General features: G+C 38.4%; 1 protein-coding gene across 3 annotated transcripts in view; it reads right to left on the bottom strand.

Moving 5' to 3' along the window:
• Positions 1–22,158, bottom strand: part of LOC107650527 (mucin-16-like) — a 48,599-nt gene extending 26,441 nt beyond the window's left edge. For 2 of the 3 annotated variants that reach the window (XM_056798731.1, XM_056798732.1), the window contains exon 1: positions 335–1,554. In XM_056798731.1, the coding sequence (XP_056654709.1) occupies positions 335–473 (139 nt within the window). In that variant the 5' untranslated portion in view covers positions 474–1,554. Of the gene's footprint in view, positions 1–334; positions 1,555–1,636; positions 2,639–3,752; positions 3,821–3,941; positions 4,070–16,770; positions 16,810–20,429 lie in introns of those variants that run through there. The other variant, XM_056798733.1, reaches the window with a different exon arrangement.
• Between the last annotated feature and the right edge of the window lie 4,140 nt (positions 22,159–26,298).

Raw genomic sequence — 26,298 nt, 5'->3', positions numbered from 1 at the left:
ATTAACAAAATCATTTTTAAAAGAGTCATTTCCCAGTTGAGAAATGATCAAAGAAAAAGAATAGGCGATTATATGTATACACCCAAGCAAACAAAAGAAATAGCAAAATCCCCCATGAGATCTTCATCCAAAGGCTGCTATCACAGCAAATTTTAGGGCAGAAAGCGATAGGACAGAGGAAATTGTCAAATCTTACAACCTAATGACAAACTTCCCCCATAAGTGATTGTCCTGTTCTCAGACTATGAAGGTGACTCCATATCTCAAAATTGAAAACAAGTGCCCAAAGCAAGAATAAATGCCAGTATAAAAGAAAGAAAATATATTTTCTTACCTATAGCATATACAGGGGATTCACGGATCAGGAGGCCACTAGTCAGTGATGTCATGATTTTTCCTGGTTCTCCATGGTCTGGGATATGGGTGACAGGTCCTACACCAACCTCACTTCCTAGAACAACAGATGAGAACATATATCTCAACCACAGGAGTGGGTGTAGAAAGGACAATATGTTGTCCCCATATATTCTGAAGGAAATGCCAAAATATGTGCTCTCTTTACTTCATCCTTCACCCAGCAGAGAATCTCTCTAGTATTCCCGTTGTTTCATTTTGTTTTCAAACTCTCCTCATCTACTGGCAGCTTTCCTTCAACCCCAAATGAAAAACAGCCTTCATTTTATCCATCTATCCCTGATAGCTATCATTTCCTATCTCTCTCTTCCCTTTGGGATTGAAATTTTTGAAAATGCTATCTATAAAAGGTGCTTCTACTTCCCTTCTTCCTACTCTTTTTTTTGAACTACAGTCTGGTTTTCAACTTCATCATTCAAATGAAATTGCAAAAATCTCTTAATGGCCTTCTTCTTAATCCTCATTCTTCTTAAGATCTCTGCACTCCTTGATACCCAAATTCTCTAATTTTCATAACAAAACTATCCTGGTTGTCCTAGGACTTCTCTGATTATCCTGTTTTAGTCTCCTTTGCTGGATTCTTAATTAAGTCCTTCATGTAGGTGCCCTTCAAGGTTTTGAACTGGGCTCTTCTTCTCTTCTTCTATGGGATTTCACTCAAGTGCTCATAAACTCACATAAATTTATCTATCATCTCTTTTCTGATGAGTCTCAAATCTGAGAGCAACCGAGCAAGACACTGGTTTGAGAGAGTGTAGTTATTGAAGGAGCAGAGAATAAAAACATTATTAATGAAAACTATTGGGTAACGTTGGTGAATGAAGAATATAAGGGAGAAACACAAGTCTCTCTGGAATGTTGGGAGATCCCCTCAATGTATCAGAAGATTACAAAGACTACAAGGTCTGACTCTTAATTTTGAACAAGAAAGAGATAGGGACAGCCTGCTTTCCCAGGCCCATGGGATAATTTTCCCTTTTGAACTATTTATATATATTTTGAGTAGCAAAAAGAGAATAGACAAATGAGTAAATGAAGTCTAAACTTTGGCCATATCTAATAGTGTATCTAATTCTAGGAATCCCTAACACCACTTTTAATCCTCTGCCCTACATTAATCCCTTCCAAAAAGATAAAAAAAAAATCTTTCATTGTAGTGTCTCATTAAAGAGAATGATATAAATATAGATACAAACAGACAATAAAGAAATCTAAAACTTACTCTTTGTGGATCTGATTCCTGGCAGCTTATGTTGATACCCTATAGTTTGAGAAGGGAAAAGAAAAGAAGAAAGAAAAATTCAGAGGGAACAAGTTTTGGAGAGAAGGTGAGGGCAGGGAAGGACGAGGCAAGGGACAGCAGATGAAAGGAGGGAAGACAAGAAGAGAATAGAGACTGGGAAGAGAAAAAGAAGAGAAAAGAGAATGGGACAGAAGAGACATAAACACAAGATTTTGGGAAAGGTACAGAAAAGAAGGCCAAAAAAGAAAGAGAAAAGAGAGGGAGAAAAGATAGAAGAAATAAAGAAAGTTGAGAGACAGAGAGATAGAGAGAGACAGAGACAGAGAGAGAGAGAGAGAGAGAGAGAGAGAGAGAGAGAGAGAGAGAGAGAGAGAGAGAGAAGGAGAGAGAGAGTAAGAAGGAGAGAGAAGGAGAGAGGGAAGTAAAGATAGAGGGGGGAGAGAGGGAGGAAGAGAATTTGAGTAGGGTATCTCTTTGTGGGCAAAAAAGTTAAAGGAGTAATGGAGAGGAGTTGGTTTGGGGCCCATAGGGGAAAAATGGTGCTTCAGCATTCAAGAAGGCATTCATGGCATACTTCTTTGTTGAAGGAGTCTAAAAACAATCCAGTCTCTTCTGATCTTGAGAAGTGAGCTCCCCATGTCTTCATAGTTTGTCACCACTTTGAGGGCCAGTGCTCCCAGGAGTGAGAGAGAAACCATGAAAACAAAGGAGACCCGAAAGGAAAGAAGAGTTTGGGGCAGGTGAGTTGTTTTCTGGAAAGGGAACCACCCAGAGAAAGAGAGGCAGATATCCCAAAAGTCAAGCTAGTTACCATTCACAATGACGCTATCATTGTCTATAACCAGGTGTTTTAGCTCTCTTCTACAGAGCTGTTCAGTCAGCTCCCAGGAAACCACCTTTTTGTCCAGGACAAGGTTGGAGGAGTCCTTCTTGAAAGTGCAGAGTATATCTACTCCAGTTGCTATGCTGTTCTTCAGAGACCTGGAAATTAATGTTTCAGACAAGTGGTTTCAAACAGCCCTTCCTAGGAGTCACATGAGCTATATTAAGGGTAGTTCCAATCTAATTTTAATGTGTTAGCTTATTAATTTATAAAGTAATACATATATATGTATATGTATATATATATAAATGTATATGTTTTTCTGAGCCAAAATGCAGGCTATAGGGACTTTGCTTATGTATACTTTAGTGGCTTCAGAAATTTCCTTTTGAGTTTGACACCACTGGTTTAGTTTCTGAAATTTAGTTATTCAGAGAACACTCTTGAGAGAAGTGGCTGACTTGGAATAAAGGTTTAGAGATGATTGTAGATTTAAAGTTGAAAAGGACATTGGAAGCCATCAAATATAGCCCTCTCAGTTTATAGAGGAAAGAAATGGAGGCCAAGGCAGATTATGTGACTTGCATAGCATCACACATCTGGTAAGTGAGAGAAAATTTGAACTCTGTTCTTTCTAATTCCACACTTAGCACCTTATCCACGACAATGAAATTGGCAGTGCTCTGTAACATCACTTATTTGTATGTTTACAAGTGTCTGTGGGGTCTGATTATTTTCAGTAGTTTCTTTAGAGTAGTGGAAAGAACAATGAATTTAAAATCAAAGATCAAGTGTTCAAACTCTGACTATTTTTGACCTGGGGAAAGTTATTGGGATCTCCTTGGGTCTTCATTTTTTCATCTGTAAATGAAGAGAATGGTCCAGGTTACCTCTACTGTCCCTTCCAGCTTGGAGCCTATATATGATTCTAGAGAAAGGTAATGTTGATATGTATTTATTAATCAATCATTTTCTAAGCACTCATTTGATGCCTCCTAGGTTATTCCTTTCATGTGGAGTTATAAAGTGAAAACAGTTGCAAACTTATCTTTGGAAAGAGTAATGGGGAATGAATATTTTTCTACCTGAGAAAGAGAATAAGGAGTCTAAAATATTTTAATGGCTTCTTGGTTGGAAGATTTTATCCATTACATCTTGGGAAAGAAGGAATTTCTATTAAGAAGCAGAAGAAACAGCCTGGGCATCATCTGAGTGAAATGGAAATTGCTGGTCCCTAATATCTGAGCTGATGATGTCTTGAAGGATTCTCACCTCAGTGAAAGGCCACTGCATCCACAATACTGAGAGCCAAGCTTGCTGCTTCCAAACAATACCTTGAGCTGGAAACAAAAAGAGAGAAGGGGACTTCTGTATACCTGGCTAGAGCAAGCCTGAATACACAGGGCTAAGGAAGGTAGCATGGGACAGAGGAGGTAGAAGGGAATGGGAGTAGAATCTCACCAAGATTTGTAGGATATGCTCAGCAGCCTTGAATGTTCTGGAGTCCTTTTGATTCATCTTTGTTGTGTAAAACATGTTGGTAATAGTGAAGCTGAGTTTGAAGGTTTTGTAGCAAGAGCTCCATGATACTGTACAAAAGGAAAGGTATCCCATTGGCTGAGACTTGCAAATGTCATTCAAATGAGAGGAAATGCTTTGTAAACCTTCAAGTTCTATCTAAAAGCTAGTTATTGTGATGATCATTACAATGATCATCATCATTATTCCAGGTGGCACTGTTCAAGTCCTTCCTCAGAGGAAATCTCAGCAGAATGAACCCACTAATGAAATTCTGAGGATCCCTCCAGCCATACACAATTTTTTTAGCAGTGTTAAAAATTGTGGACTTGGAGTTAGAAGACTGAGGGAAGCTGACAAATCCTTACTGTCTGGCAAAGTCACAGTTTGGGAGATGGGAGCCTGGCAAGGCAGCTCCCTGAAAATGAGGTTCCCACTGATCCCTCTCAGTGACTTCTCTCTCTCTCCAACATCCCTTACTACAATGGTCTCGTTAAGATGATTGTCTCCTCCCCAATACAGGAGAAGTACTATGAGAGCAAATACTTATAGGATTAACACACATATACATCCCATACCTTAATCCTCCCAGATTATTACCCTAAAAGTTTACATTCACAGAATTAAACATAAAGATCATTATCCCCCTTCTTTTTCATCTCCACAGTTACATTCATTTTTATTACAAGCCAGGGAAGCCAAGAACATCAATAACCTTCAAGACACACACCACTGCAGATAGAAACCAGGCAACATTGCCAGGTGCTTTAAAGTAACACCAAAAAAAATTGAACATGTAAATTGAAGGAAACCCCAAATCTGGTCTGTCTCAAATTAACCTTCTAATCACGCACCTAGGTATAAAATGTTTTGTTATCCATATCCTAAGTAATTGTGATTGATTGTGAAAGCTGACCAAAAGTAACAATGACTATCCTAAGATCAGGGATAACTAACATCTAGATCACACTCTTGTTATGTCATTCATCTATAGCAACAATGTTTCATTGAGTATTTACTTAGGCTTGGTGTTTGCTGTTAAGTTGCATGGAAACATATATGTATAAAATTGACTGTGTGCCAAAGAAGTATGTGATCTCTAAACTATGTAATAAACAAGCCTCCATGCAATGGCAGACTGCTATGTGACTCCTAGGCATTTGGGACTGAGCACATAGCAGGTCTCAACTCTATTTCTCAACTGATTCATTACACAAAGGAGGAGTAACACCTCACATTGTGAGAGACCATGGAACATATCTTGAAAGAAGACCTGGGTTCAAATTGTGGCCCTGCCACGTCCTCTGTTTTTGCCTTAGTTTCCTCACAAGTAAAATGAGGAAGTTAATCCACTTTCAATGTAAAGTACTGATTACATAACAAAAATTGCTGAAAATACTGAAAATTCGTTTTGCAGAATCTAGGAATGGACCAATATTCTTGCAACACATAACAAAAGAAATTCCAAATGGGTTCATGATTTAGATGCAAAAGTTGATATAAAAGAAATGAGAGTAACGGGGAAATTTTTGACTCACATATTAATGGACAGGGCAGAGTTCATGATCACATGAGGGATATATAGGACAGCAAGGTAAAATGGATAATGTTGCTTACATGAAATTAAATTGTTTTCCCCTCAAAACAAAACCAATGTAGTAAAATTAGAAGGGAATCAGGTATTTGAGGGGAAAAATATTTGCTTCAAATTCTTCTGATAGGGGTCTCATTTCTAATTCAAATTTATAAGAATAAAAGCCAAGTGCAGAGTCAAATTGATAGAGAATATAGAGATCTCTCACCTGATCTCTATCAAATTACCCTTTAAAATCCTGATAAAATGTCTTACAATGAATTCTGGAGCAGTATTATAACACAAAAAAGACAACTGATTTTCCAGCACAAAACAACTTAGAAAAGCTAGCAGGACAGATGGGATGGACTGTGGTAGAGGTAGAAGTGGAACACATTGCACCAGGGCAGGACCACCAAGTCAGCAGGCCTTGACCACAACTGAAGTAACAGGAAAGGCTTCTAGAGCATTAAGCCCCAGATAATAAATGAGTGGGGGGATCAGACAATTGCTTAGAAGGAGATTACATGGGGTCCCTTCACTCACTCTTTTTTTTTTTTTTGAGGCTGACTGGTCTATCCACTGCATTTTTATTTATCATTTTTCTATTTTTGTTGTTGCAATAGTGTTTACAAGTCAAATAATCTGCTCATATCTAAGCTTCTATCACCTTCAAATGTCTCTATTTTACTGAATTGATTATTCTTTTATCATTGATGATTAGGCTAAGGCTTATAAGGTGTGTCCTTTTGAGTTGCATCTTGAGCTCCTTTGCTTTTTGGAATATATTATTCCATTTGCTCCTGAGATTTCTGGTGAATACAAAGTAGTCTTGTGCTGTTCTAATTTTCTTTTCTTTTTATTAGGTTTTTCTCCTGGTCACTTGCAGCAGGTGTTTTTGCTAAGTTTAAGTACCTAAAATTGTTGAGTTTAACTACTATATATCTTGGAGTTTAAAACAAAATTTCCCCTTAAGATGTCAATTGGTGCATTTTTCCTGTGTTCAAAATTTCTGGGATGTTTTAGTAGATTATTTCTTGCAGTCAAGTATTTAGATGTTTGGTTACGTTTTGCTTGAAATGTTTTGAGAGGACTGTGGTTGTTCTAGACTCCACACATCCTGCTTTCAAGATGAGGGGATTTTGCTTCTATACAAAGAGACCATTTCTTTCAGACTATTCTTCACTTATATTTTATTTCTGGTCAGTTGTTGTTCTTCCTTTTCTCCTCCTCCTCCTTCAACTTCTTCCTCCTCCTCCTCTCTTCTTCCTCTCCTTCTTTCTCTTCCTCCTCTCCTCCTCCTTCTTCTGCTTTTTCTTCTCCTTCCTCTCCTCCTTCTGCTTCTTTTTCTTCTCCTTTCTCTCCTCTTTCTTCTTCCTTTTCTTGCTTTTTTCTTCTTCTCCTTCCTTTTCCTCTCCTTTTTCTTCCTCCTCTCCTTTTTCTTCCTCCTCCTTCCTCTTCTTTCTTTTTTCTCCTTCCTCTTCCTCTCCTCCCTCTTTCTCTTCATCCTCTTCTCCTCCTTCCTCTTCTTCTGCTTCTGCTTCTCTTTCTTCTCCTTCCTCTTCCTCTCCTTCTTCTCCCTCTTCTTCTTCCCAGGCCATCCCGCTCCCATGCTCTAGTTCCATTCTTTCGTCCTCTGACTGGGCTAAGCGAGGATGTGTGGCCTTAGAGGGGTTGGGCTACTGCCCTAAGCAGAATCTCTGCCTCTTTGGCCTTTGGCTAGGCAGAGCTGAGGTCGGTCTGGGCAGGGGCAGGGGCAGGGGCAGGGGCAGAAGCTGCACCAGCAGGACTATTCTGGCGGGGTTGTGTGCAGTGCCCACAGCTATTCCTTTCCCGCCAGCTCTTTCCTCAGGGGAGAGCCTATGCTCAGGCCCAGTAGTCTGCAGAGAGGTAGAGGGAGGCCAGACAGACCAGGAAACTTGCCCAAAGCCACACCTGCAGGATTCAAATCCAGATGGGGAGGCTCTTCAGCGGGATGGAGTCTCGGGGGTCCCTCCAGGCCAAGCCAGGGTGACGGCCATGGCCCGTCGGTGTCCCTCTGCTCTGCTCCCCTCAGAGAGAAGAGGCTCCAGCCGGTGAGCTGCCTAGCCCGCTTCCGAGCCTTCTTCACGGCGCCAGTGGTGATCTTCCACCTGAACATCCTGTCCTACTTCACCTTCCTCTGGCTCTTCGCCTACGTGCTCATGGTCGACTTCCAGCCCCTGCCATCCTGGCGGGAGCTCGTCATCTACTTCTGGCTCTTCTCCCTGGTGTGCGAGGAGACGCGGCAGGTAGGGCCCTGGAGAGCCCCTTCCCGCAGGGCCTTCAGGGGGGCGGTCGCGAGCAGGCCGATGAGGGCTTCCGGAGGCTCAGGAGGGAGCTGGAGGCTGCCGGCTGCCAGGCGCCTCCACGCCGGCCCTCTTGAGCAGCGTTCGGCCGCAGCAATGGCCATAAGGGCCCCCCGAAGGGTTGGGAGCAGAAGGCGGAAGGAGGAAAAACTGGCCTACCCGCCCCCCCGCCATGCCGCGGCCGAGGGGCGGGGCGAGGGCGGGGCCGGTGCTCCTTCTGGAAGCCCCTTCACTCACCTTAAGGCAATTCTTGTTGTTTTACTCATATTCAGATCCCAGTCTGTGGGAGAGATTCTCAGGGTGGAGAGGGCTAGCAGAGACCAGTGCTTGTAGCCACAGGAGAGAATCAGACTCTCCTTGGTCACAGTTCCAGGGGAGAAAAGGGTGCTTAAGGTTACTCACAAGGCAGAATATAGACCAGAAGAGTATTGAAAACACCATTGCTTTCATGATTCCAAATTTGAAGGGCTGAAAGCAGATTGATCCCCAGATTTAACTCTGAGGGCAGCTGTACAAAGAACCTTAAACTTGGAGCAGTACTCAACTCACCACAGGTACAGATTCAATTTTAACTGTCATTTTTAAATGGAAAGGAAAGGGCTGGAAATGAGCAAAACGATGAAAAAGAAATTCAACACAGAGAGCTATTTTGGTGACAGAGAAAACCAAAACACAAACTCAGTAGAAGACTACACAAAATCAATACCGCTGCATGCAAACTTTGCAATAAAAATAAGAATTGCTCTCAAGCCTAAAAAAGAATTGATGAAAGAAACTCAAAAAAGAGATTTAATGATCCAGTAGGAGAGGTAAAAGAAAATTCAGGAGAAGTGATGACAGTGATATAGGATATTCATGTAAAAAGTCAACACCTTATTAAAGAAGGCACAAACAATATTGAAGAAATGAACATCTTTCAAATCAGAATATACGAAATGGTAAAAGACATTTTATAAAAATTCAATAAAGAGATGAACTCTTTCAAAAAGTAGAATTGGCCATATGGAACAAGATACACAAAAATACACTGAAGAATTTCTTGAAAGGCAAAATTAACACGAGGAGAAAAAAAGAGGTATAAAAATTTGCCGAGGAAAACAACTTTAGATAGTACAATTGGCCAAAGGGAATATGAACTACAAAACCTCACTCAAGAAAATCATCTCCTGTTGTCCATCAATGGGAAAATTGCTGAAAAATGGTGGTATCTGATGGTGATGGAATAGTATTGTGTTGAAAGGATTGTTGAACTGAAGGAATTCCATGTGAATCAGAAAGACACCTTCAGAAAGATGCAGAGAGAAATGATCAGAAGTGGAACATGGTACACAGAGACTGATTCCTTGTGCCATAATCAAATGTAATGAACTTCTCTACTAGTAGCAATGCAAGGTTCTAGGACAATCTATAGGGACTTATAAGAGAATGCTACCTACATCCAGAGAAAGAGGAGTGGTTGCAGAAATGCTTAAGAAAAACTTATGATTCATCATATGGTCTGATTGGGAAAATGATTGGGGATTTTGACTTTTGGACATTATATTTTTTACATTGAAATGAAAAAAATTCATTTAATTAATTAATTTAGAAGATTTTCCCATGGTTACATGGTTCGTGTTCTTTCCCTCCCCTCCTCCTCCCCCATAGCCACCACACAATTCCACTGCGTTTTACTTGTGTCATTGATTTATCAAGGAAAGATAAGGACTACAAAATGATTCTAAGTCACATGTATTAAGGAAATATATAGTGATGAATACCTGTTTCCGAATTTTGATTGCACTATGGTGATTGTTCGGGGTCTACATCCCCAGTCATATCCCCAACAACCCATGTAATCAAGCAGATGTTTTTCTTTTGTGTTCCTATTCCCACAGTTCTTCCTCTGAATGTGGATAGCTATCTTTCCCAAAAGTTCCTCAGAATTGTCTTGGATCATTGCATTACTGCTAATAGAGAAGTCCATTGCATTCAATTGAACCACAGTGTATCAGTTTCTGTGTACAATGTTCTCCTGGTTCCGCTCTTTTCACTCTGCATCACTTCCTGGAGGTTGTTCAGTTCACATGGAATCCTTCCAGTTCATAATTCTTTATAGCACAATACTATTCCATCAACAATAGATACCACAATTCGTTAAACCATTCCCCATTTGAAGGGAACACCTTTCATTTTTCACTTTTTTGCCACCACAATGAACACAGCTATAATTATTTTTGTACAAGTCTTTTTCCCTTTGATGTCTTTGGGGAATTATAAACCCAGCAGTTATATGGCTGGATCAAAGGGAAGACAGTCTTTAAAAACCTTTCGGGCATAGTTCCAAATTGCCATCCAAAATGGTTGGATCAATTCACAACTCTACCAGTAATGTATTAATGTCCCAATTTTACCACATCCCCTCCAACATTTGTTATTTTCCTTTGCTTTCATGTTACCTAATCTGCTAGGTGTGAAGTGGTAAATAAGAGTTGTTATGATTTGCATTTCTCTCAATATGAGAGATTTAGAACATTTGTTCATGTGCTTATTGATAGTTGTGATTCCTTTATCTGAAAATTGTCTATTCATGTCCCATCCCTTGCCCATTTATCAATTGGGGAATGGCTTGATTTTTTGTACAATTGATTAAGGTCTTCATATATTGGATTAGTTAGACCTTTGTCAGTGGTTTCTTATAAAAAATGTTTCCCAATTTTTGCTTCCCATCTAATTTTGGTTGCATTGGTTTGTTTGAACAAACCCTTTTTAATTTAATGTAATCAAAGTTATTTATTTTACATTTTGTGATTTTATGCTTGGTCTTAAATTATTTCCTTTCCTAAAGACTGGCAAGTATACTATTATGTGTTCACCAAATTTATTTATACTTTCCTTCTTTATATTCAAGTCATTCACCCATTCTTTGTTTATCTTGTTGTGGGGTGTGAGATACTGATCTAAACCTAATGTCTCCCATACTATTTTCCCATTTTCCCAGCAGTTTTTGTCAAATAGTGCATTTTTGTTCCAAAAGCTGGGACCTTTGAGTTTATCATAGACTGTCTTCCTGAGGTCACTTACCCCAAGCCTATTCTACTGATCCTCTCCTTCTGTCTGTTTGCCAGTACCATATTGTTTTGATGACCATTGCTTTATAGTATAAGTTTAAGATGTGGTACTGCTAGGCAACCTTCCTTCACATTTTTTTCATTATTAACCTTGATATTCTTGATATTTTGTGCTTCCAAATTAATTTTGTCATAGTTTTTTTTTTTCTAATGCAGAAAAAAGTTTTCTTGGTAGGTTGATAGGCATGGCACTAAATAAGTAAATTAATGGGGGTAAGATGATCATTTTTATTAAGTTAGCTAATCCTATGATCAATTAATATTTTTCCAATTGTTTAGATCTAATTTTAGTTTGGTAGAAAGTATTTTGTAGTTGTGTTTGTATAATTCCTCTTTTTGTCTTTGCAAATAGATTCCTAATTAATTTATATTGTCTAGGGTGATTTTAAATGGAATTTCTCTTTCTAACATCTGCTGCCTGGGTGTGTTGGAAATATATAGAAATGCTGATGATTTATGTGGGTTCCTTTTGTATGCTGCAACTTTTCTAAAGTTGTTGATTTTTTCATCAGCTTTTTAGTGGATTCCCTAGGATTCTTTAAGTACACCATCATATCATCTGCAAAGAGTGATAGCTTGTTCTCCCCACTGCCTATTTTAATAAATTTCTTTTTCTTCTTTAATTTCTATAGCTAGTGTTTCTAGTACAATGTTAAATAATAGAGGTTATAAAGGGCACATCCTTGTTTCACTATTTTTATTATTGGGAATGATTCTAATTTATCCTCATTGCAGATGATGCTTACTGATGGTTTTGGATATATTTATACTGTTCATTAGTTTTAGGAAAAGTCCTTCTAGTCCTATACGTTCTAGTGTTTTCAATAGGAATAACTGTTGTATTTTGTCAAAAGCTTTTTCTGCATCTATTGAGATAATCATGTTACTTCGTTGGTTTGCTTGTTGATATGGTCTATTATATGAATGGTTTTCCTAATACTGAAACATCCTTGCATTCCTGGTATAAATCCCACCTGATCATAATGAATAACCCTCATGATGACTTGCTGGATTCTTTTTTCTAATATTCTATTTAAGATTTTTCATTAGGGAGACTGGTCTGTAGATTTCTTTCTCTGTTTTTGATCTATGTGGCTTTGGAATCAGTACCATGTTTGTGTTATAAAAGGAATTTGGTAGAACTCTTTTTCTTTTCTCATTATTTTAAATATTTTCAATAGTATTGGGATTAGTTGTTCTTTGAATGATTGATAGAATTCATTTGTCAATCCATCTGGTCCTGTGGATTTTTTTTCAGGGAGTTCTTTGATTGCTTATTCAATTTCTTTTACTGATATGGGATTATTTAAGTATTCTATGCTTTCTTTTGTTAATCTAGGCAATTGATATTTTTGTAAATATTCATCTATATCACCTAGATTTCCATATTTATATTGCCAGATAATTGAGCAAAATAGTTTTTAATGATTACCTGAATTGCCTCTTCATTAGAGGTGATATATCTCCCTGCTCTATCTCTGTACCCAAGGTACACAAACTTCAGTCTTCTGGAGTTCTAAAAGTTTAGCTGCTTTCTGGGGTAAGAAGTCCCTGGTGATCTTAATTAGTTCCCAAGGAGCTAGAGTTGATTCAGATTATGATTTGCTGGCTCCGACTGTCATTTCAATGCTGAGTTCTACTGTGGTATCCCTTTTTTCATCTGAACTTGGTTTTTTGTCCTTTTGAGGTATTCTATATTGGTTGGTGGTTTGGAGAGTAAAAGTCCTGCTTAGACACAGCAGCCATCTTAACCCAAAAGTCCTGATTTTGACTTTTAAAAATCACTTTATTAGTAATTGGGAAATAGGTTTTGAACAATAATAATTGTATAATGCAGTGGAATTGTTTTTCAGCTCTGGGAGGCAGGAGGTAGAAAGAACAGGAATCATGCAACAGTGGAAAAATATTCTTAATTAATTAATTAAAAAATAAAAATGGAAAAAAATCAGACATTAAAAATGAGAATTCTGAAAGTGGAAGATAATGAGTCCAATGAGATCTCAAGAAATAATCAAAGAAAATCAAAAGATGAAAAAAAAAAGCATATGTGTGTGTATTAAAAATCTATTTACCCTGCATTACAGAAGGAAGTGAAGGGAGTAAGAGAAGGGGTTAAGAGAACTGATAGAAAAAGAGCGCAAATTGGGGGAAATGGAGGCCAGAACATAACCAGGAGTAAATAAGATGGAGACTGTCATATTCACTAATCATAATGAAGCAAAAAAAAAAATTTACACATCTCTCTAATAAGAGACTTATTTCTCAAATACGTAGAGAAATGAGTAGAATATACAAGAATAAAAATCTTTCCCAAAATGAAAAATGGTCAAAGGAGATGAAGAGGGAATTCTCAAAGTAATTAATGTTCTCTACAGATGTGCAAAATATGTTCTAAACCACTATAATGTAGAGTATTGCAAATTAAAACAACTCTAAGTTGTCACTCTACAACTCATCAGAGATTGGCTATTATGGAAGAAAAGGAAAATGACAAAACTTGGAGAGGATATGGAAAAGTTGAGACACTAATGCCCTGTAGTGGAATTTGTTAACTTATTCATCCAATCTGAATGCTGGAGGGGATGTGGCAAAGTTGGTACATTAATGCATTGCTGGTGGAGTTGTAAATTGATCCAACCATTCTGGAAGGCAATTTGGAACTATGACCAAGGGGCTTTAAAAGACTCTCTGCCCTTTGATCACTGCTGGGGTGTGTACACCAAAGAGATAAAAAGGAAAAATACTTGTACAAGAATATTCATAGCTGGGGCTCTTTATTGTGGCAAAAAAATTGGAAAACGAAGGAATGCCCTTCATTTGGGGGAATGACTGAAGGAATTGTGGTATCTCTTAGTGATGGAATACTATTGTGCTCAAAGGAATAATGAACTGGAGGAATTCCATGGGGACTGGAATGACCTCCAGGAATTGATGCAGAGTGAAAAGAGCAGAACCAGGAGAACATTGTACACAGAGACCCATACACTGTGCTACAATCGAATCTAATGCACTTCTCCATTAGTGGCAAAGTAGTGATCCTGAACAACTTGGAGGGATCTATGAGAAAGAATACTATCCACATTCAGAGTAAAATACTGTGGGAAAAGAATCACAGAAGAAAAACAATTGCTTGATTACATGGGTCGAGGCAATATGATTGGGGATGAAGATTCTAAATGAACATCCTAATGCAAACACCAACAACATGGAAATGGGGTTTTATCAAGGACTCATGTAATGCTCAGTGGAATTGCATGTCAGCTACTGGAAGGTTGGGGGGAGGGAAAGCAGGGAAAGAATATTATTCTTGTAACCAAGGAATAATGTTCAAAATTGATTAAATAAATAATTTACAATGAAAAAAATATTTCCTATGATGGAAGAAAAGGAAAATGACAAAACTTGGAGGGCAAATGGAAAAGTTGAGACACTAATGCCCTTTTATGGAATATGTGAACTTATTTATCCATTCTAGAGAGCAATTTGGACTTATGCCCAAAGGCAAAGACCTATAACAGTACATACTCTTTGAGCCAGTAATACCATTATTAGGTTTCTTTACCAAAGAGATGAAAAGGGGGGGAGGGGCAAGACATTATATGTGCAAAAAATATTTAAAGCAGCTCTTTTTGGGGGATATGAGGGGGATATGAGGGGTATATAATTGGCAAATGAAAGGATATCCATCAATTGGGGAATGACAAAGTTATAATATATGATTGTTATGGAATACTATTGTGATATAAGAAAAAAGAAGGAGGAACTCAGAAAAACCTGGAAAGATTTACAGGAATTAAATCATAGGGTAATAAACAGAACCAGGAGGACATTGAAGACAGTGACAGTAATGCAGTAAAATGAACAACTGTGAATAACAGTTATTTCTCAGCAATATAATGATCCAAAACTTTCCCTCAGGACTCATGATTTTTTTAAATGCCATCTGCTTCCAGGGAAAAAGAACTGATGAATTCTAAATCCAGAAGAAAACAGGAGCATTTTCAGCTTATAATTTTTTTAATTTCAGTTTCATTTCATAAAAGGTTTAATATGGGAAATTTTTATATATTTACATATGTAAAATCTACATAATATTTACTTACTATTTCAAAATGGGTGAGTGGGTGGGGGAATTTGTGTCTCAATGATCCTTAAAAAATTTAGAAACTGTTGTTACATATAACAGAAAAACTTAATTTTGAAAAAATCAAATTGATTCTCCAATACTAGTCAAAGATTATGAATAGGGAGTCTCAATGAAGAAACTGTGCCTATGTGAAGAAATTGTCCAAATAACTGATAATTATAGAATGAAAATTAAAATAATTTAGATGTTTCACATAAGCCGATAAGATTAGAAATGCTCGAAAAAAGGAAAAGGACCAATATGGGTAATAGAGAAAATGGTCTACTAATATACTATTAGTAGAGCAGTGCTGCACATTGGACTCAAATTTTAAGAAAGTAAACTAGAAATATGCCATGAAACTATGCGTATACCCTTTGACTGAAAAATTATCATTACTAGATTTATATCCCAAAGAGTTCAAAGAAAAAGAACCAGATATCCTAAGGAATATATTCCAAACATTTTTAATGTGGCAAAGATTGGAATGAATGGATACTAAAGAATAGAAGTTGAGGAGAAATTCTCATCAGTTGGGGAATGACTGAACAAGTTCTGATGTTCATGAGTGTGATGAAATATTATTTTGCTATAAGAAATTATGGAAGAGGAGCAAAGAACTCCATGGATTGAGAGACACCTCTAGAGTTATGAGGTCCTGGGTTCAAGTGTGGCCTGAAATTCTTCTGGGCTGTGTGACTCTGGGTAAGTTACTTGACCCCAGTTGCCTAGCTTGTAACATTCTTTCTGCCTTGGAATGGATACTTACTACCAGTTTTCAGACAGAAAATCATGGCTTTCTTAAAAATAAATTTTGAGGTATTTTCAGAAAAACCTGAGGAGACTTGTGAGTAGCACCAGAAAAACAATGTATACAATAACAACATCATAAAAATGAATAACTTTAAAAGATTTAAGTATTCTGATTACTACCATGACTAATCAGAATACCAGAGAATCATTGATGAAGCATACTTTTGAACAGATTGGTGTTGGATTCAGGGGGCAGAATAGGATATATGTTTATGAAATGGCTAATGAAATAATTTGTTTTATTAGATTATAAGTATTTCTTACAGTAATAGTTTAAGGGGAGGTAGAAAAGATAGCTTTTTTTCCATTGGAAATTTTTTATTTAATTTTATCATGAGTAGATTGAACTAGATAGCCTGGAAGTTCACTTATAGATGTAAGTCTGTCATCTTATGAGTCTAGGACCAGTAGCTAGCTTTCAACTTCATAAACAAATGCAGCAAAATTTACCAGCATTCATCAAAAATTCAAATGAATGCTACCTGCAGTGAGAGGAACTGAGGATGAAGTCAGAGAAAATGCTAAAGTGATGGTTTTTCTCTGAGGCACTGAGGAAGAAAGATCATGAATGAAAACTATGGACTATCGATAAGCATGTATGATCATAGGGAGGGGCTATAAAATACAAGGGAAACTATTTCTGTTTCACATGGTCACAGGGTGACATGTGGGGATTGAAATATGAGAAAGGAACCAGGATTTTCTGTGTCTTTCTCTCTCTTTGGCCCTCCTATCCCAGCTTCTCTTTCCTAAGATGCTATTGGAACAAGGTCAGGATGCACAAACTGTATCCTCTGTTCAGTGCCAGGATAAGAATACTCACTGTTTGTGAAGCAAGGGAAGCTCATTTGATGTTTATAACCTGTAGGGAGAGAAAACATTATATTATGGAAACTTCCTGTAGTCTTGGCTACAAATGTCTAAGTGAAATATTACTGCATCCTGTCCTACATACTTGTGGGATAGAACTTACTTTAAACTGGACCTATACAAGGCCTATTTTGAATTTTTCTTATGTTTTTGATTATTTTTCTATTCTTTTGATAATTGACACATACAACCCCATAACTGAACATTGCATTCTGAGCTAAACTTGATATATTTTTTAATACTTACTTCAGGGGGGATTGTATTTTAATTTAAAATCTAAGAATTTTTTTTTAATTTTTGAATTTTTTTTGTTTGTTTGAGATTGTATTTTTATAAAAATCCAAGAATTTTGTTTAAGATTTTACTGTTATAAAAATTCAAAGATTTTGATTCTGTTTGAGAAAAGATCTTCAAGAAAGAAGCTTGAAACTTTCATATCCAGAGAATGAACTGTTGCAGAAAGATGCTGAAAACCTCCACTTCATCAAGAAGATCAAGAATGGGGGGCAGCTGGGTAGCTCAGTGGATTGAGAGCCAGGCCTAGAGATGGGAGGTCCTAGGTTCAAATCTGGCCTCAGACACTTCCCAGCTGTGTTACCCTGGGCAAGTCACTTGACCCCCATTGCCTAACCCTTACCACTCTTCTGCCTTGGAGCCAATACATAGTATTGACTCCAGGAAGGAAGGTAAGGGTTATTAAAACAAAAAAAAAAAGAAGATCAAGAATTAACTTTGGATATGATTTGATTGGACTGGACTTTTGATTGAATATTTATTGTAATTGTACACATTTATGCCAAAGGGGACTGCCCCTAATTTGGCTTTCTGTCAATAGGCCTAGCAAAACATTGGTTTTGCTTTCTTTTCTTTTCTATTTCCTCTCTCACTATTCTAATTTGTTTTAGAAAATTGAATATTGTGTATATCTTTAGTTAGAAGTGAATTTAGAACTACAAAATGATTATGTTAAATGATCAATGGGGAGACTAGTCTCCCAATAATCATCAGGGGGGGGGGTTGTAAACCTTAAAATTTCTTAGACTTATAAATGTTGGAAATTTCACCATTGGGAAATTTCATACTTGGAAAATTTCATACTGATAGTGGGAACTCTATTGGAATGTGAACCCCATTGGCAAGGGAGGTTCCTCCTCCTCCCTTCTTAAGATTACTTTAGGACAGGAACCTTTTGCTGAACAATGGAAAGGGCTGCAGCATAGATCAAAATTTAATTATTCCAATCTCCACCCTACTCAGGGTAACAGGATTTAGGAAGGGCTGCAGCAAAGGATCAAGATTTAATTATTTGAGAATATGACCTTCCAAAGACATGTGCAAAGCCACAGACCTCTGGGTGGTCCTGGGTTAAGGTAGAGCCTCCATTGGCACAGGGAAGACATGGACAGTGATTGGTAAATGTGAGAACTGAGGGGAGGGAACTTGGATGGTTTCCTTAAAGATAGCGGGGTCTGAGGACTAGGGGTGGTTGGTTGGAGAGGTTGTGCTCTGAGAAGCTTGCTCTGAAGGAAGCTGGAGGTGGAGGCCCCTGAGACTCTTTCTCCATTTTGGTTACGTGAGTGATAGGGACTGATCTCTTTTCTTAGCCTCAGCTATCTAAGGGCTTGGGCCTTTGGCCCAGCCTAAACAGAAGGGGTATTTAAGCCCATTCCCTTCTCCCCTTTCTCTCTCCCTCTCTCTCTCTATCTCTAATTCCTTTCTTTCTCCTGTTTGTAATTAAACTCCTTAAAAGGTTGACTGCTGACTTGAGTTTTCATTTAGGAATTACATAGCTGAATTCCTTGGTGACCTAAAATTAATATATATGAGTCTTTTAAAGTGATTTCCTTGTCACAGTATCTACTAACCTGTATGGTTAAGGTCATGTTTTTAACCCTTACATTCTTCTGCCTTGGAAACAATACATACTATATGTATAAAAGAGTGGTAAGGACTAGGCGATGAGGGTTAAATGCCTTGTACAGGGTCACACAGTCAGGAGACATCTGAGGCCAGATTAGAACTGAGGGTGGCTGAGTGTTAGAAAGCTGTTTGTCAGTTGCTACAGGACCTTCTGCTGCTCTTGGGTTTAGCATTTGTGTGGTGCACACCACATCAGCTACTTTGTCTGCAGGAAGGAATGAGGGAGGGGTCTAGGGATCTCTCATGATTAACTCATAGTGTGCAAGGTAGCAAATGCATGGTACTCACTTCACAGCCTAAGATTGTATGCATTCTGTTATTAATATTTACTCTGACTCCAGGGAAAATACAATTACAAAACTATATCTCAGATTTGGATATCCCAGGACCAATAGGACTATTCCGTTTTCACCAACAAGCAGTGGAGCCACACAGACCACTTAGGCAGGCTACCCTCCTATATAGTGATCTGAGGGAGACAAGACTGATTTAAGAGACATAACTTGGAAATCCAAGCTCCAAAGTAGCCCAAAATAGGCACCCAGAGAGGAAAAAGCCAGGGGAGAGATTTCACCCAGGAGACAACATGGTAAAATGGAAGGAGCTCAAGAAATAGAAGGTACTGTATACCTGGGTTCAATTCCTAACTTGGATACTTACTCCTGCTGTGACTTTGGGCAAACCTCATCTGTAAAATGGGGTCTTTGAACTAAATAATCTTGATATTCCCCTCCAGACTTATATATTTTCTAACCCTCTGATGTTCTGCAATGTATTATCTCCTGAAGGGCATTACAGAGTTAATATATATTTTAATTATATTATATAGTAATATAATATACATATAAATTATATATATATATAATATAGAGCTAATAATGATGTTTCAATAACACTGTATGACAACTACTGTGCTTTTAAAGACTACTATTACTTGATTATTTCATCTTATTTTTTCAGAAATTAACCCTAGGAAATATGTGCTATCCCCATATTATAGATGAGGAAACTGAGGCAGGCAGCAATTAAGGACCATTGATTTGATCAGGGTCATGCAGCTCTAATAAGAGTTTGAGGCTGAATGGAATACATTGCCTATAATAAGTAAATTTGTTTGTGCTCAAACTGATGCCAATAAACAGGTGGTATTCTGGTTGAAAACTCAAGTTATTATCCCAGGGGAAAATATAGAAAAGATATTCAATATTGATGTAATGGAAAAGAAATGGATACTCAAGGAATAGCAGGTAGATCCAACACACCAGTTGGAGAAGTAATCATCTATTCCGATGATCAAAAAACCCTTAGTGATGGATGAGCTACGATGTTGAATTCAAATATTAAGAGTCTTACTACAAAGCCTATACAGAGCATATACTGAAGAAGGCTTCTGAGAAAAACAAACTGTTTGTAATCTTCTTCCAGTGAACTCCGGTCCCTGTGATTAAAACTTTTAACAACCTTCTTCTTCTATCTATTTCATTCTAACATTTTGAAAAATAAAGAGACTTCAGACCACAAATTTTTCCTCCTACTATCTTCATTCAACTGTATCAACCATGTAATTAATATGAGATGAAGGAAAAGCAGTACAAATAATGGTGAAATGGAAAGCCCTTAAAAGAGGAAGGATGACCTGGGAGGAAAGAATTTCTGTCAAACAGAGAAGGCAAAAAGGAGGCTTCTACTGACCTGAAGTATTGTTGGCAGTCATTGTGGACACCGAGGAGTCATCTGATGGGGCGATGGTACCATCAGGCAAAGATGTGTCCAATTTTTTTCTTCCAGAAGCTAGTCTTCTGTTTAACTCTGTGGGAAAAGGAAGTCAGTCAGAAAGTCAATCAAATAACACTTATTAACATTTATTGACTTGAGTACCGTTATGAGGAAGGCAAAGTACAAAAATTACTTAGAAAGATTCAAAATTCAAAATATACTGCCTGTGTCTTCTCTCTCTCTCCTTTACTTCCTTATATTGGCCCCACAGGTCCTTCTTTCTCAAAGTCCATCGAATCACTTAAATCAATTGCCCAAAATAATGACAGTCAATTTGAGCCAATAGGAAGGGAGGAGTGCAGAAGGAGAAAAGATAAGACAAAAAAAGTAAGGAGGGGAAGAAGTTATTTTGAGTGCCAAATGACTCCCTTCCAGACAGTCTGAAAGGGAACTGGAGTGACCATGACAGAATATCGTAAAACCCCTGAAGTCAGGTCCACCAATACAGATTATGAAAGGAGAGAGTCAGGAGTGATTCCCATGGACTAACAAAATCCCCAGCAGGAGTTGATGCTTCCTTGTGAATCCACTGGAGGTGGTGGGAACAAGACCTGTCTGCAATGTGCTCTTACTCCCTCCTGGGCTCTAAAGACCACTTCCTCAAATCCTCTTCCTTTGAATGACTCCCCTTGGCAGACTAGTAAATGTCATCTACTGACAAATGTTCACTCTCCTCAAATAGCTTCCTAGACAAGCAGCCGGCAAACTCTTGTTTCTCCTACATCTTCCAAAGGATAAAAAAGGCCATCTACTTTCAATCAAGAAAAATACTTAGGAGAAAGCTCCAAAGAGAGAAACTGAGGAAGAAAGAACAAAAATGTTCCCAGAAATGAAAATTCAAATGCAAATCACCAAGAACCAAGAATAGCACTGTAAATATCCATGAGATGGAGAACTCTCAGAAAGAGGAAACAGAAACTGGGTCCCATGTACATTTGTCCAGCAGAGTCAGCAGAGATTGACTCTTACAAACCTGAAGTACTAGCACTGGTAATGGGCACCAGGGACTCACTGGCTGGAGATATGGTATCTTCCTGTAAGGTTAGGTCTGCCAATGGCAGTGTTGAGACCTAGGCTGTTGCTCATACTTTTAAAAAAGAGAAGTCAGTCAAACCCTTATTCAGCACATACTTATTGAGAATTACTGTATACCAGGCAGAGCCCATTCAGATAAGGATGTTCTAAAGAAGTCCATACAAAAAATCTGAGTATAGTTGATCAATCTATCCCTTTCCTTAACTGCCCCAAGGCACTTACCACAGCCCAATTTTAACTCCTATGGAAAGGCTTTGACCAAAGTGAGGAAAGGAAGGATCATTTGAGGCTCAAGGAAGACAAGATGACATTGAAGAAGAGTAGGAGAAACTAAAGTGACCATTAGAATCCAAAATTCTCCAGGGGAGGCTCTATCAGAGAATGGAATGTCTTCATGTTAAATATATATAGTTTCTTCCTACCTTAAAGCAGAAAGTAATCAACCTCCCCAACTCAAACATGACCCTGATCTTCCAGAGAAGAAAAAGAGTTCATGAAGGACCATGAACTGAACCAAAGACGTTACCTGCTTTTTTCTTTTTCCTATGCATATGGGTGCAATGTGCACCCATTGTTCAGGGGAGAAAATGAAAAAGGTTAAGGGTTGATGGGGACCTTAGTCCAAGGTAGCCCAACTGAGCTGAGTAAATCTTTTTATAGGGGCCTTCATTGTGATGTCACAATCAACTGAATGTGATGCCTTTGAAATGGGAACATTGCTCATAGAGACTGAGTCAGATGAAAATAGTAAATGTTCAGCTAATGCCTTTCCCTGAAGAAGAGATCTTTTTGTGGAAGCAGTTGAATGGACTAGTTTCAGGATATCTGGTAGTGTTAGGTTCCCACCCTGAAGTTGTGGCTTCACTAGGGGTGCCCATGGGGGAAAGAAAAAAGAGATCCCTTTTGGGCTGATGTCTGAGGAAGGATCAGAGTCTAGCATACCATTAGACTCAACTGATTTGGAATGATGTGGGAGAAAGTTAGTGTCCATAGACTCTCTTGAAGAAGCTTCAGTAGTTCTGGGGATGGGGTGGTCCTTAAAGAAAAGAAATGATTGTTTGGGGGTGCCTCTGGACATTGTATCCCTGTAGCACAATTCATAGTGGGAATTGGTAGACTGAGCAGAGAGCATTGTGAAATGTGAAATGGGGGTAGTTTTCAGTGCATTAATTTGAAAAGATTTGGTAGAAATAAAATAAATTCTGTCAATATTAGAAGGAAAGCAGAAAATTGGGAAGACATTTTTATACACTTAAAATGTCAAACATATAGAGATCTTTGCTGTGTTTGTAAGAAAAACAGCCATCCCCAAATTGATAAATGGCCCAAAGTTATAAATAGACAAGTTTTAGATGGAGAAATCAAAGCCATATATAGTTATATCAAAAAAGTGCTCCAAGTCACTAGTTATTAGAGAAATGCCAACTTCTGAGATATTCATTCATACACATCAGATTGGCTAAACTGACCAAAGGGCAATTATTGGAGGGGATGTGGGAGAAAAGAACAACTACATTGTTGGTGGAACTGTAAACCAGCCAATCCATCCATTGTGAAGAGTTATTCAGACCTACACATATAGTCATAAAATTGTATAGACTCAGGAATCCCATAACTGTGTCTGTTTTCCAAGATGATCAGAGGAAAGGGAAAAGAACTCATATGTTCTAAAAGATTTAAAGTAGCTCACTTTGTGGGGTCAAAGAATTGGCAACTGAAGGGATGCCCATTAATTGGGAATTGGCTATACCAATTGTGGTACATGATTGTGGTTGAACAGTACTATGCTGTAAGTAGTGATGAACCGGGAAATTTTTAAGGAACTGGGAAAGAACTACACAGGCTAATGAATAGTGAAATGAGTAGAACCAAGAGAACACTCTACACAATGACAGAATTAATACTAGAAGAATAAAATGTGAATGTTACCTCCAGCATGTAAACTGAAAGGTAAAAACATTAAAGATTTAAATTGTATAAACATACTGGTCTCCCATATAATACTTTCTTTGATGTAAATAGGGTGGGGAGGAGGAAGGATACTTGTGTTCAGAATTTATTATTTATATGTGAAGAAAAGTAAGTTAAACATAGCAGAGATTTGTAACTTCATTTATGTACAATCTTGTTCATTGTGTATAGATATGTTTGTTTTATTGAGTTTTTTAAACTATTGAATAAAATTTAAAAAAGAAAAGCAATGGGCAAAATATTGCTTCCCCTAATTCTTCCAAAGGAAGTTTCCGAATTCACAATCACAAAGAATAGAAATTGGAAAAGGTTTTAAATAGAGAAATCGAGGAAGATAGAATTAAATTTTGTGAGGAATAAAAGTCTCTAAGGCCCAAGAATTATCCATGAAATCTAGACCTTCCAAAAAGAAAGAAAGAGAAACCAAACATTCATGAAGATTTAGCCAGTACATGGGGGACAGGAGAGACTTTTCCTAACTTGAAACACTGACAGTAGTGGTGGACACTAGGGCTGGCTGGCTGTTAACTTGGTATGTTCCTGTAAGGTTGACCCTGTAATGGGGGTGCCAGCACCCAAATTCTCATTGATGCTCGCAAAAAAGGGAATTGCTCAATCTATCCATCAGTATATATTTTCTGACTATTTGCTGTATGCCAGGCAGGGAGTCCCCTCAGATATGAAGCATCATAAAAAGACCTATGATCTCCCATAGGTTCATGCATAATCTCTGTGTCTTTGGTTATTTTGAAGTAAAGGAAAAAGTGCACAGGACCTCCAACCAATCTGATAAATTGCAAACATTTCAGCAGATAGCTGACAGTAGGGTGTTTCAGGACTGTTACAATATTTCAGAGAAATAACTAGCCATAAAGAGCTCTAGGATTTAAACAATCATCCAGGCTAAGTAATATTGTGAGGTATATATGTAGGGTCCCAACTCTGGGAGGACAGAACTGCTTTGCTGAGCTTTCCCCTAGCATGCTAGTGATAGTGTGCTAGTAATAAAGGCTTTTCCTTGCTTGAATTGCATTGTCTTTGTGTGTTCCTTGGGTGGTCTGCAACTTGGACCCTAACATTTGGGGGCTCATCCCGGTGACCCCCTGAGGACCACCGTGACAAGGGAAGCTCTTTTTCCAGGCCCTGTGAAAATTCTCAAGAGGTGAGACTGGGGAAGTGTGAATGGTTGTATGAATGTGTATAGGGGGATTTGGACTCTGGTTGGACATAAGGCTTAGTGGACAAGAGATCCTGTACCCCCGGATTGTAGGGGTTGTCCTATGCCAAGCCCCCAGGGAAAAAAATCCTAATCCTCTTGTTTCTGAGTGTGTACCACCAAGTATATGAATTTCCTGTTTTTCCACGAGGAACCACATAGGGAACGGTGGGAAGTGATTGCGGTGAGATGGATGGGGAGAATTGTCCGGTGTCTTGAAATCTCATCCTGAACATAAGGGGGTTTGAGTCCCTCTGCCCTGACATTGTGTCGGGGCACCAGGGTTCAAGTCTCTGGTGGTCCAGGGTGCAAGTCCCTGAGACTGGGGTTTGAGTCCCCAGCAAGGTAAGTCTCCTAGTGGACGCACTAGGGCACAGATTAAGTGAATGGGCACTGTGCACTGCAGGCACAGGACAAGTAAAAGGAGGGAGTTGAAAGAGAATTCTTCATTGCCTGTTTGTCTCTTTTTCTGTCTTGTTCTCTTTGTTACTGAGCCACAGAAAAATCCTCTGTTTGGCACTCTGCTTAAGGCTTCTCTGTCTTGTTCTCTTCCTCTTCTTTTTTTGCCCTTGATCCTTTCCTCCATCCCAGTCATGGGCCAGGGGCAGTCAGTCCCCCTGGACTTGGTTCTGAGCCATTATCTGGACTTCAAAGCCCTTGTCCATAAATTGGGAATGAAGGTAAGGTGGGGAATGTAGTGGCTGTTCCTCCACTTCCCACACCTGCATCTCAATGGGCTAGGTTATGGGGGAGGGGCTGTGCTTGCTCTGGCAGCAAGCTCCTAAGCAGGAGAGAGAATCTGAATAGGAGGGGATTTAAAAGTTCCTTCCTTGAGAAAATCAAGCAGACTCAGGAAACAGCTCACTTCCAGCTCAACTGGCCAGATACTCCAAGAGCATTTTGTTAAGAAATCTCAGTCAAAAAGAGTCAGTTTTTTTTTTATATAAGATCAGTTCAGAGAGAGAGAGGAAACAAGAAAGTCAGATCAGCCAATCAGATGGCTTAGCTCATCACAGCTTCCCCAAGTATGCTGAAACTATTTTAATGAATTTTTCTCCCTGCAAATATTTTTTTCTTAAGAATGGATCGTAAAAAGGCCTATTTTTTCCTCTCAAAGCATGCTTGTCACACCTTTGTATGTTACTGTTTTTCTTTGTCTTTTTCACTGTCTCTTCTCTATGTGAAAAGAAGGGTGGAGTTGCATGCTTGAGCTTTCCACTGTCAAAATTCCTTAGCAGAGGACAAAAGCAAATACATGTTCAATTATATTTCCCTCTTTCTTCCCTTGGATGGTCCCCCAAAGGTGCGAAAGAGAGAAATTCTGAGCAGAAAAGGGAGATTTTTTACTCCACAGTTAGCAATTTGCATTTAAAATCAATTCTCAACTTGGGAGGATTGCTAATGATTTTGATATGGTGCAAATATAGTGTATTGTGGTGTTTGTCAGTACATGTGAAATGTTAGCCAGATTTTTTATTGAGCACAAAAAACTCATAGTTAGAGGGTTGTTTTGTTAGATATTGCAATGCATAATGGTTTCGGTGAATTTTTGAGGATTGTCCA

This window comes from Monodelphis domestica, chromosome 5, assembly GCF_027887165.1.
Source record: "Monodelphis domestica isolate mMonDom1 chromosome 5, mMonDom1.pri, whole genome shotgun sequence".
NCBI lineage: Eukaryota > Metazoa > Chordata > Mammalia > Didelphimorphia > Didelphidae > Monodelphis > Monodelphis domestica.
The sequence above is the reverse complement of the archived record's forward strand: the minus strand, read 5'-3'. Positions and strand labels throughout refer to the sequence as shown.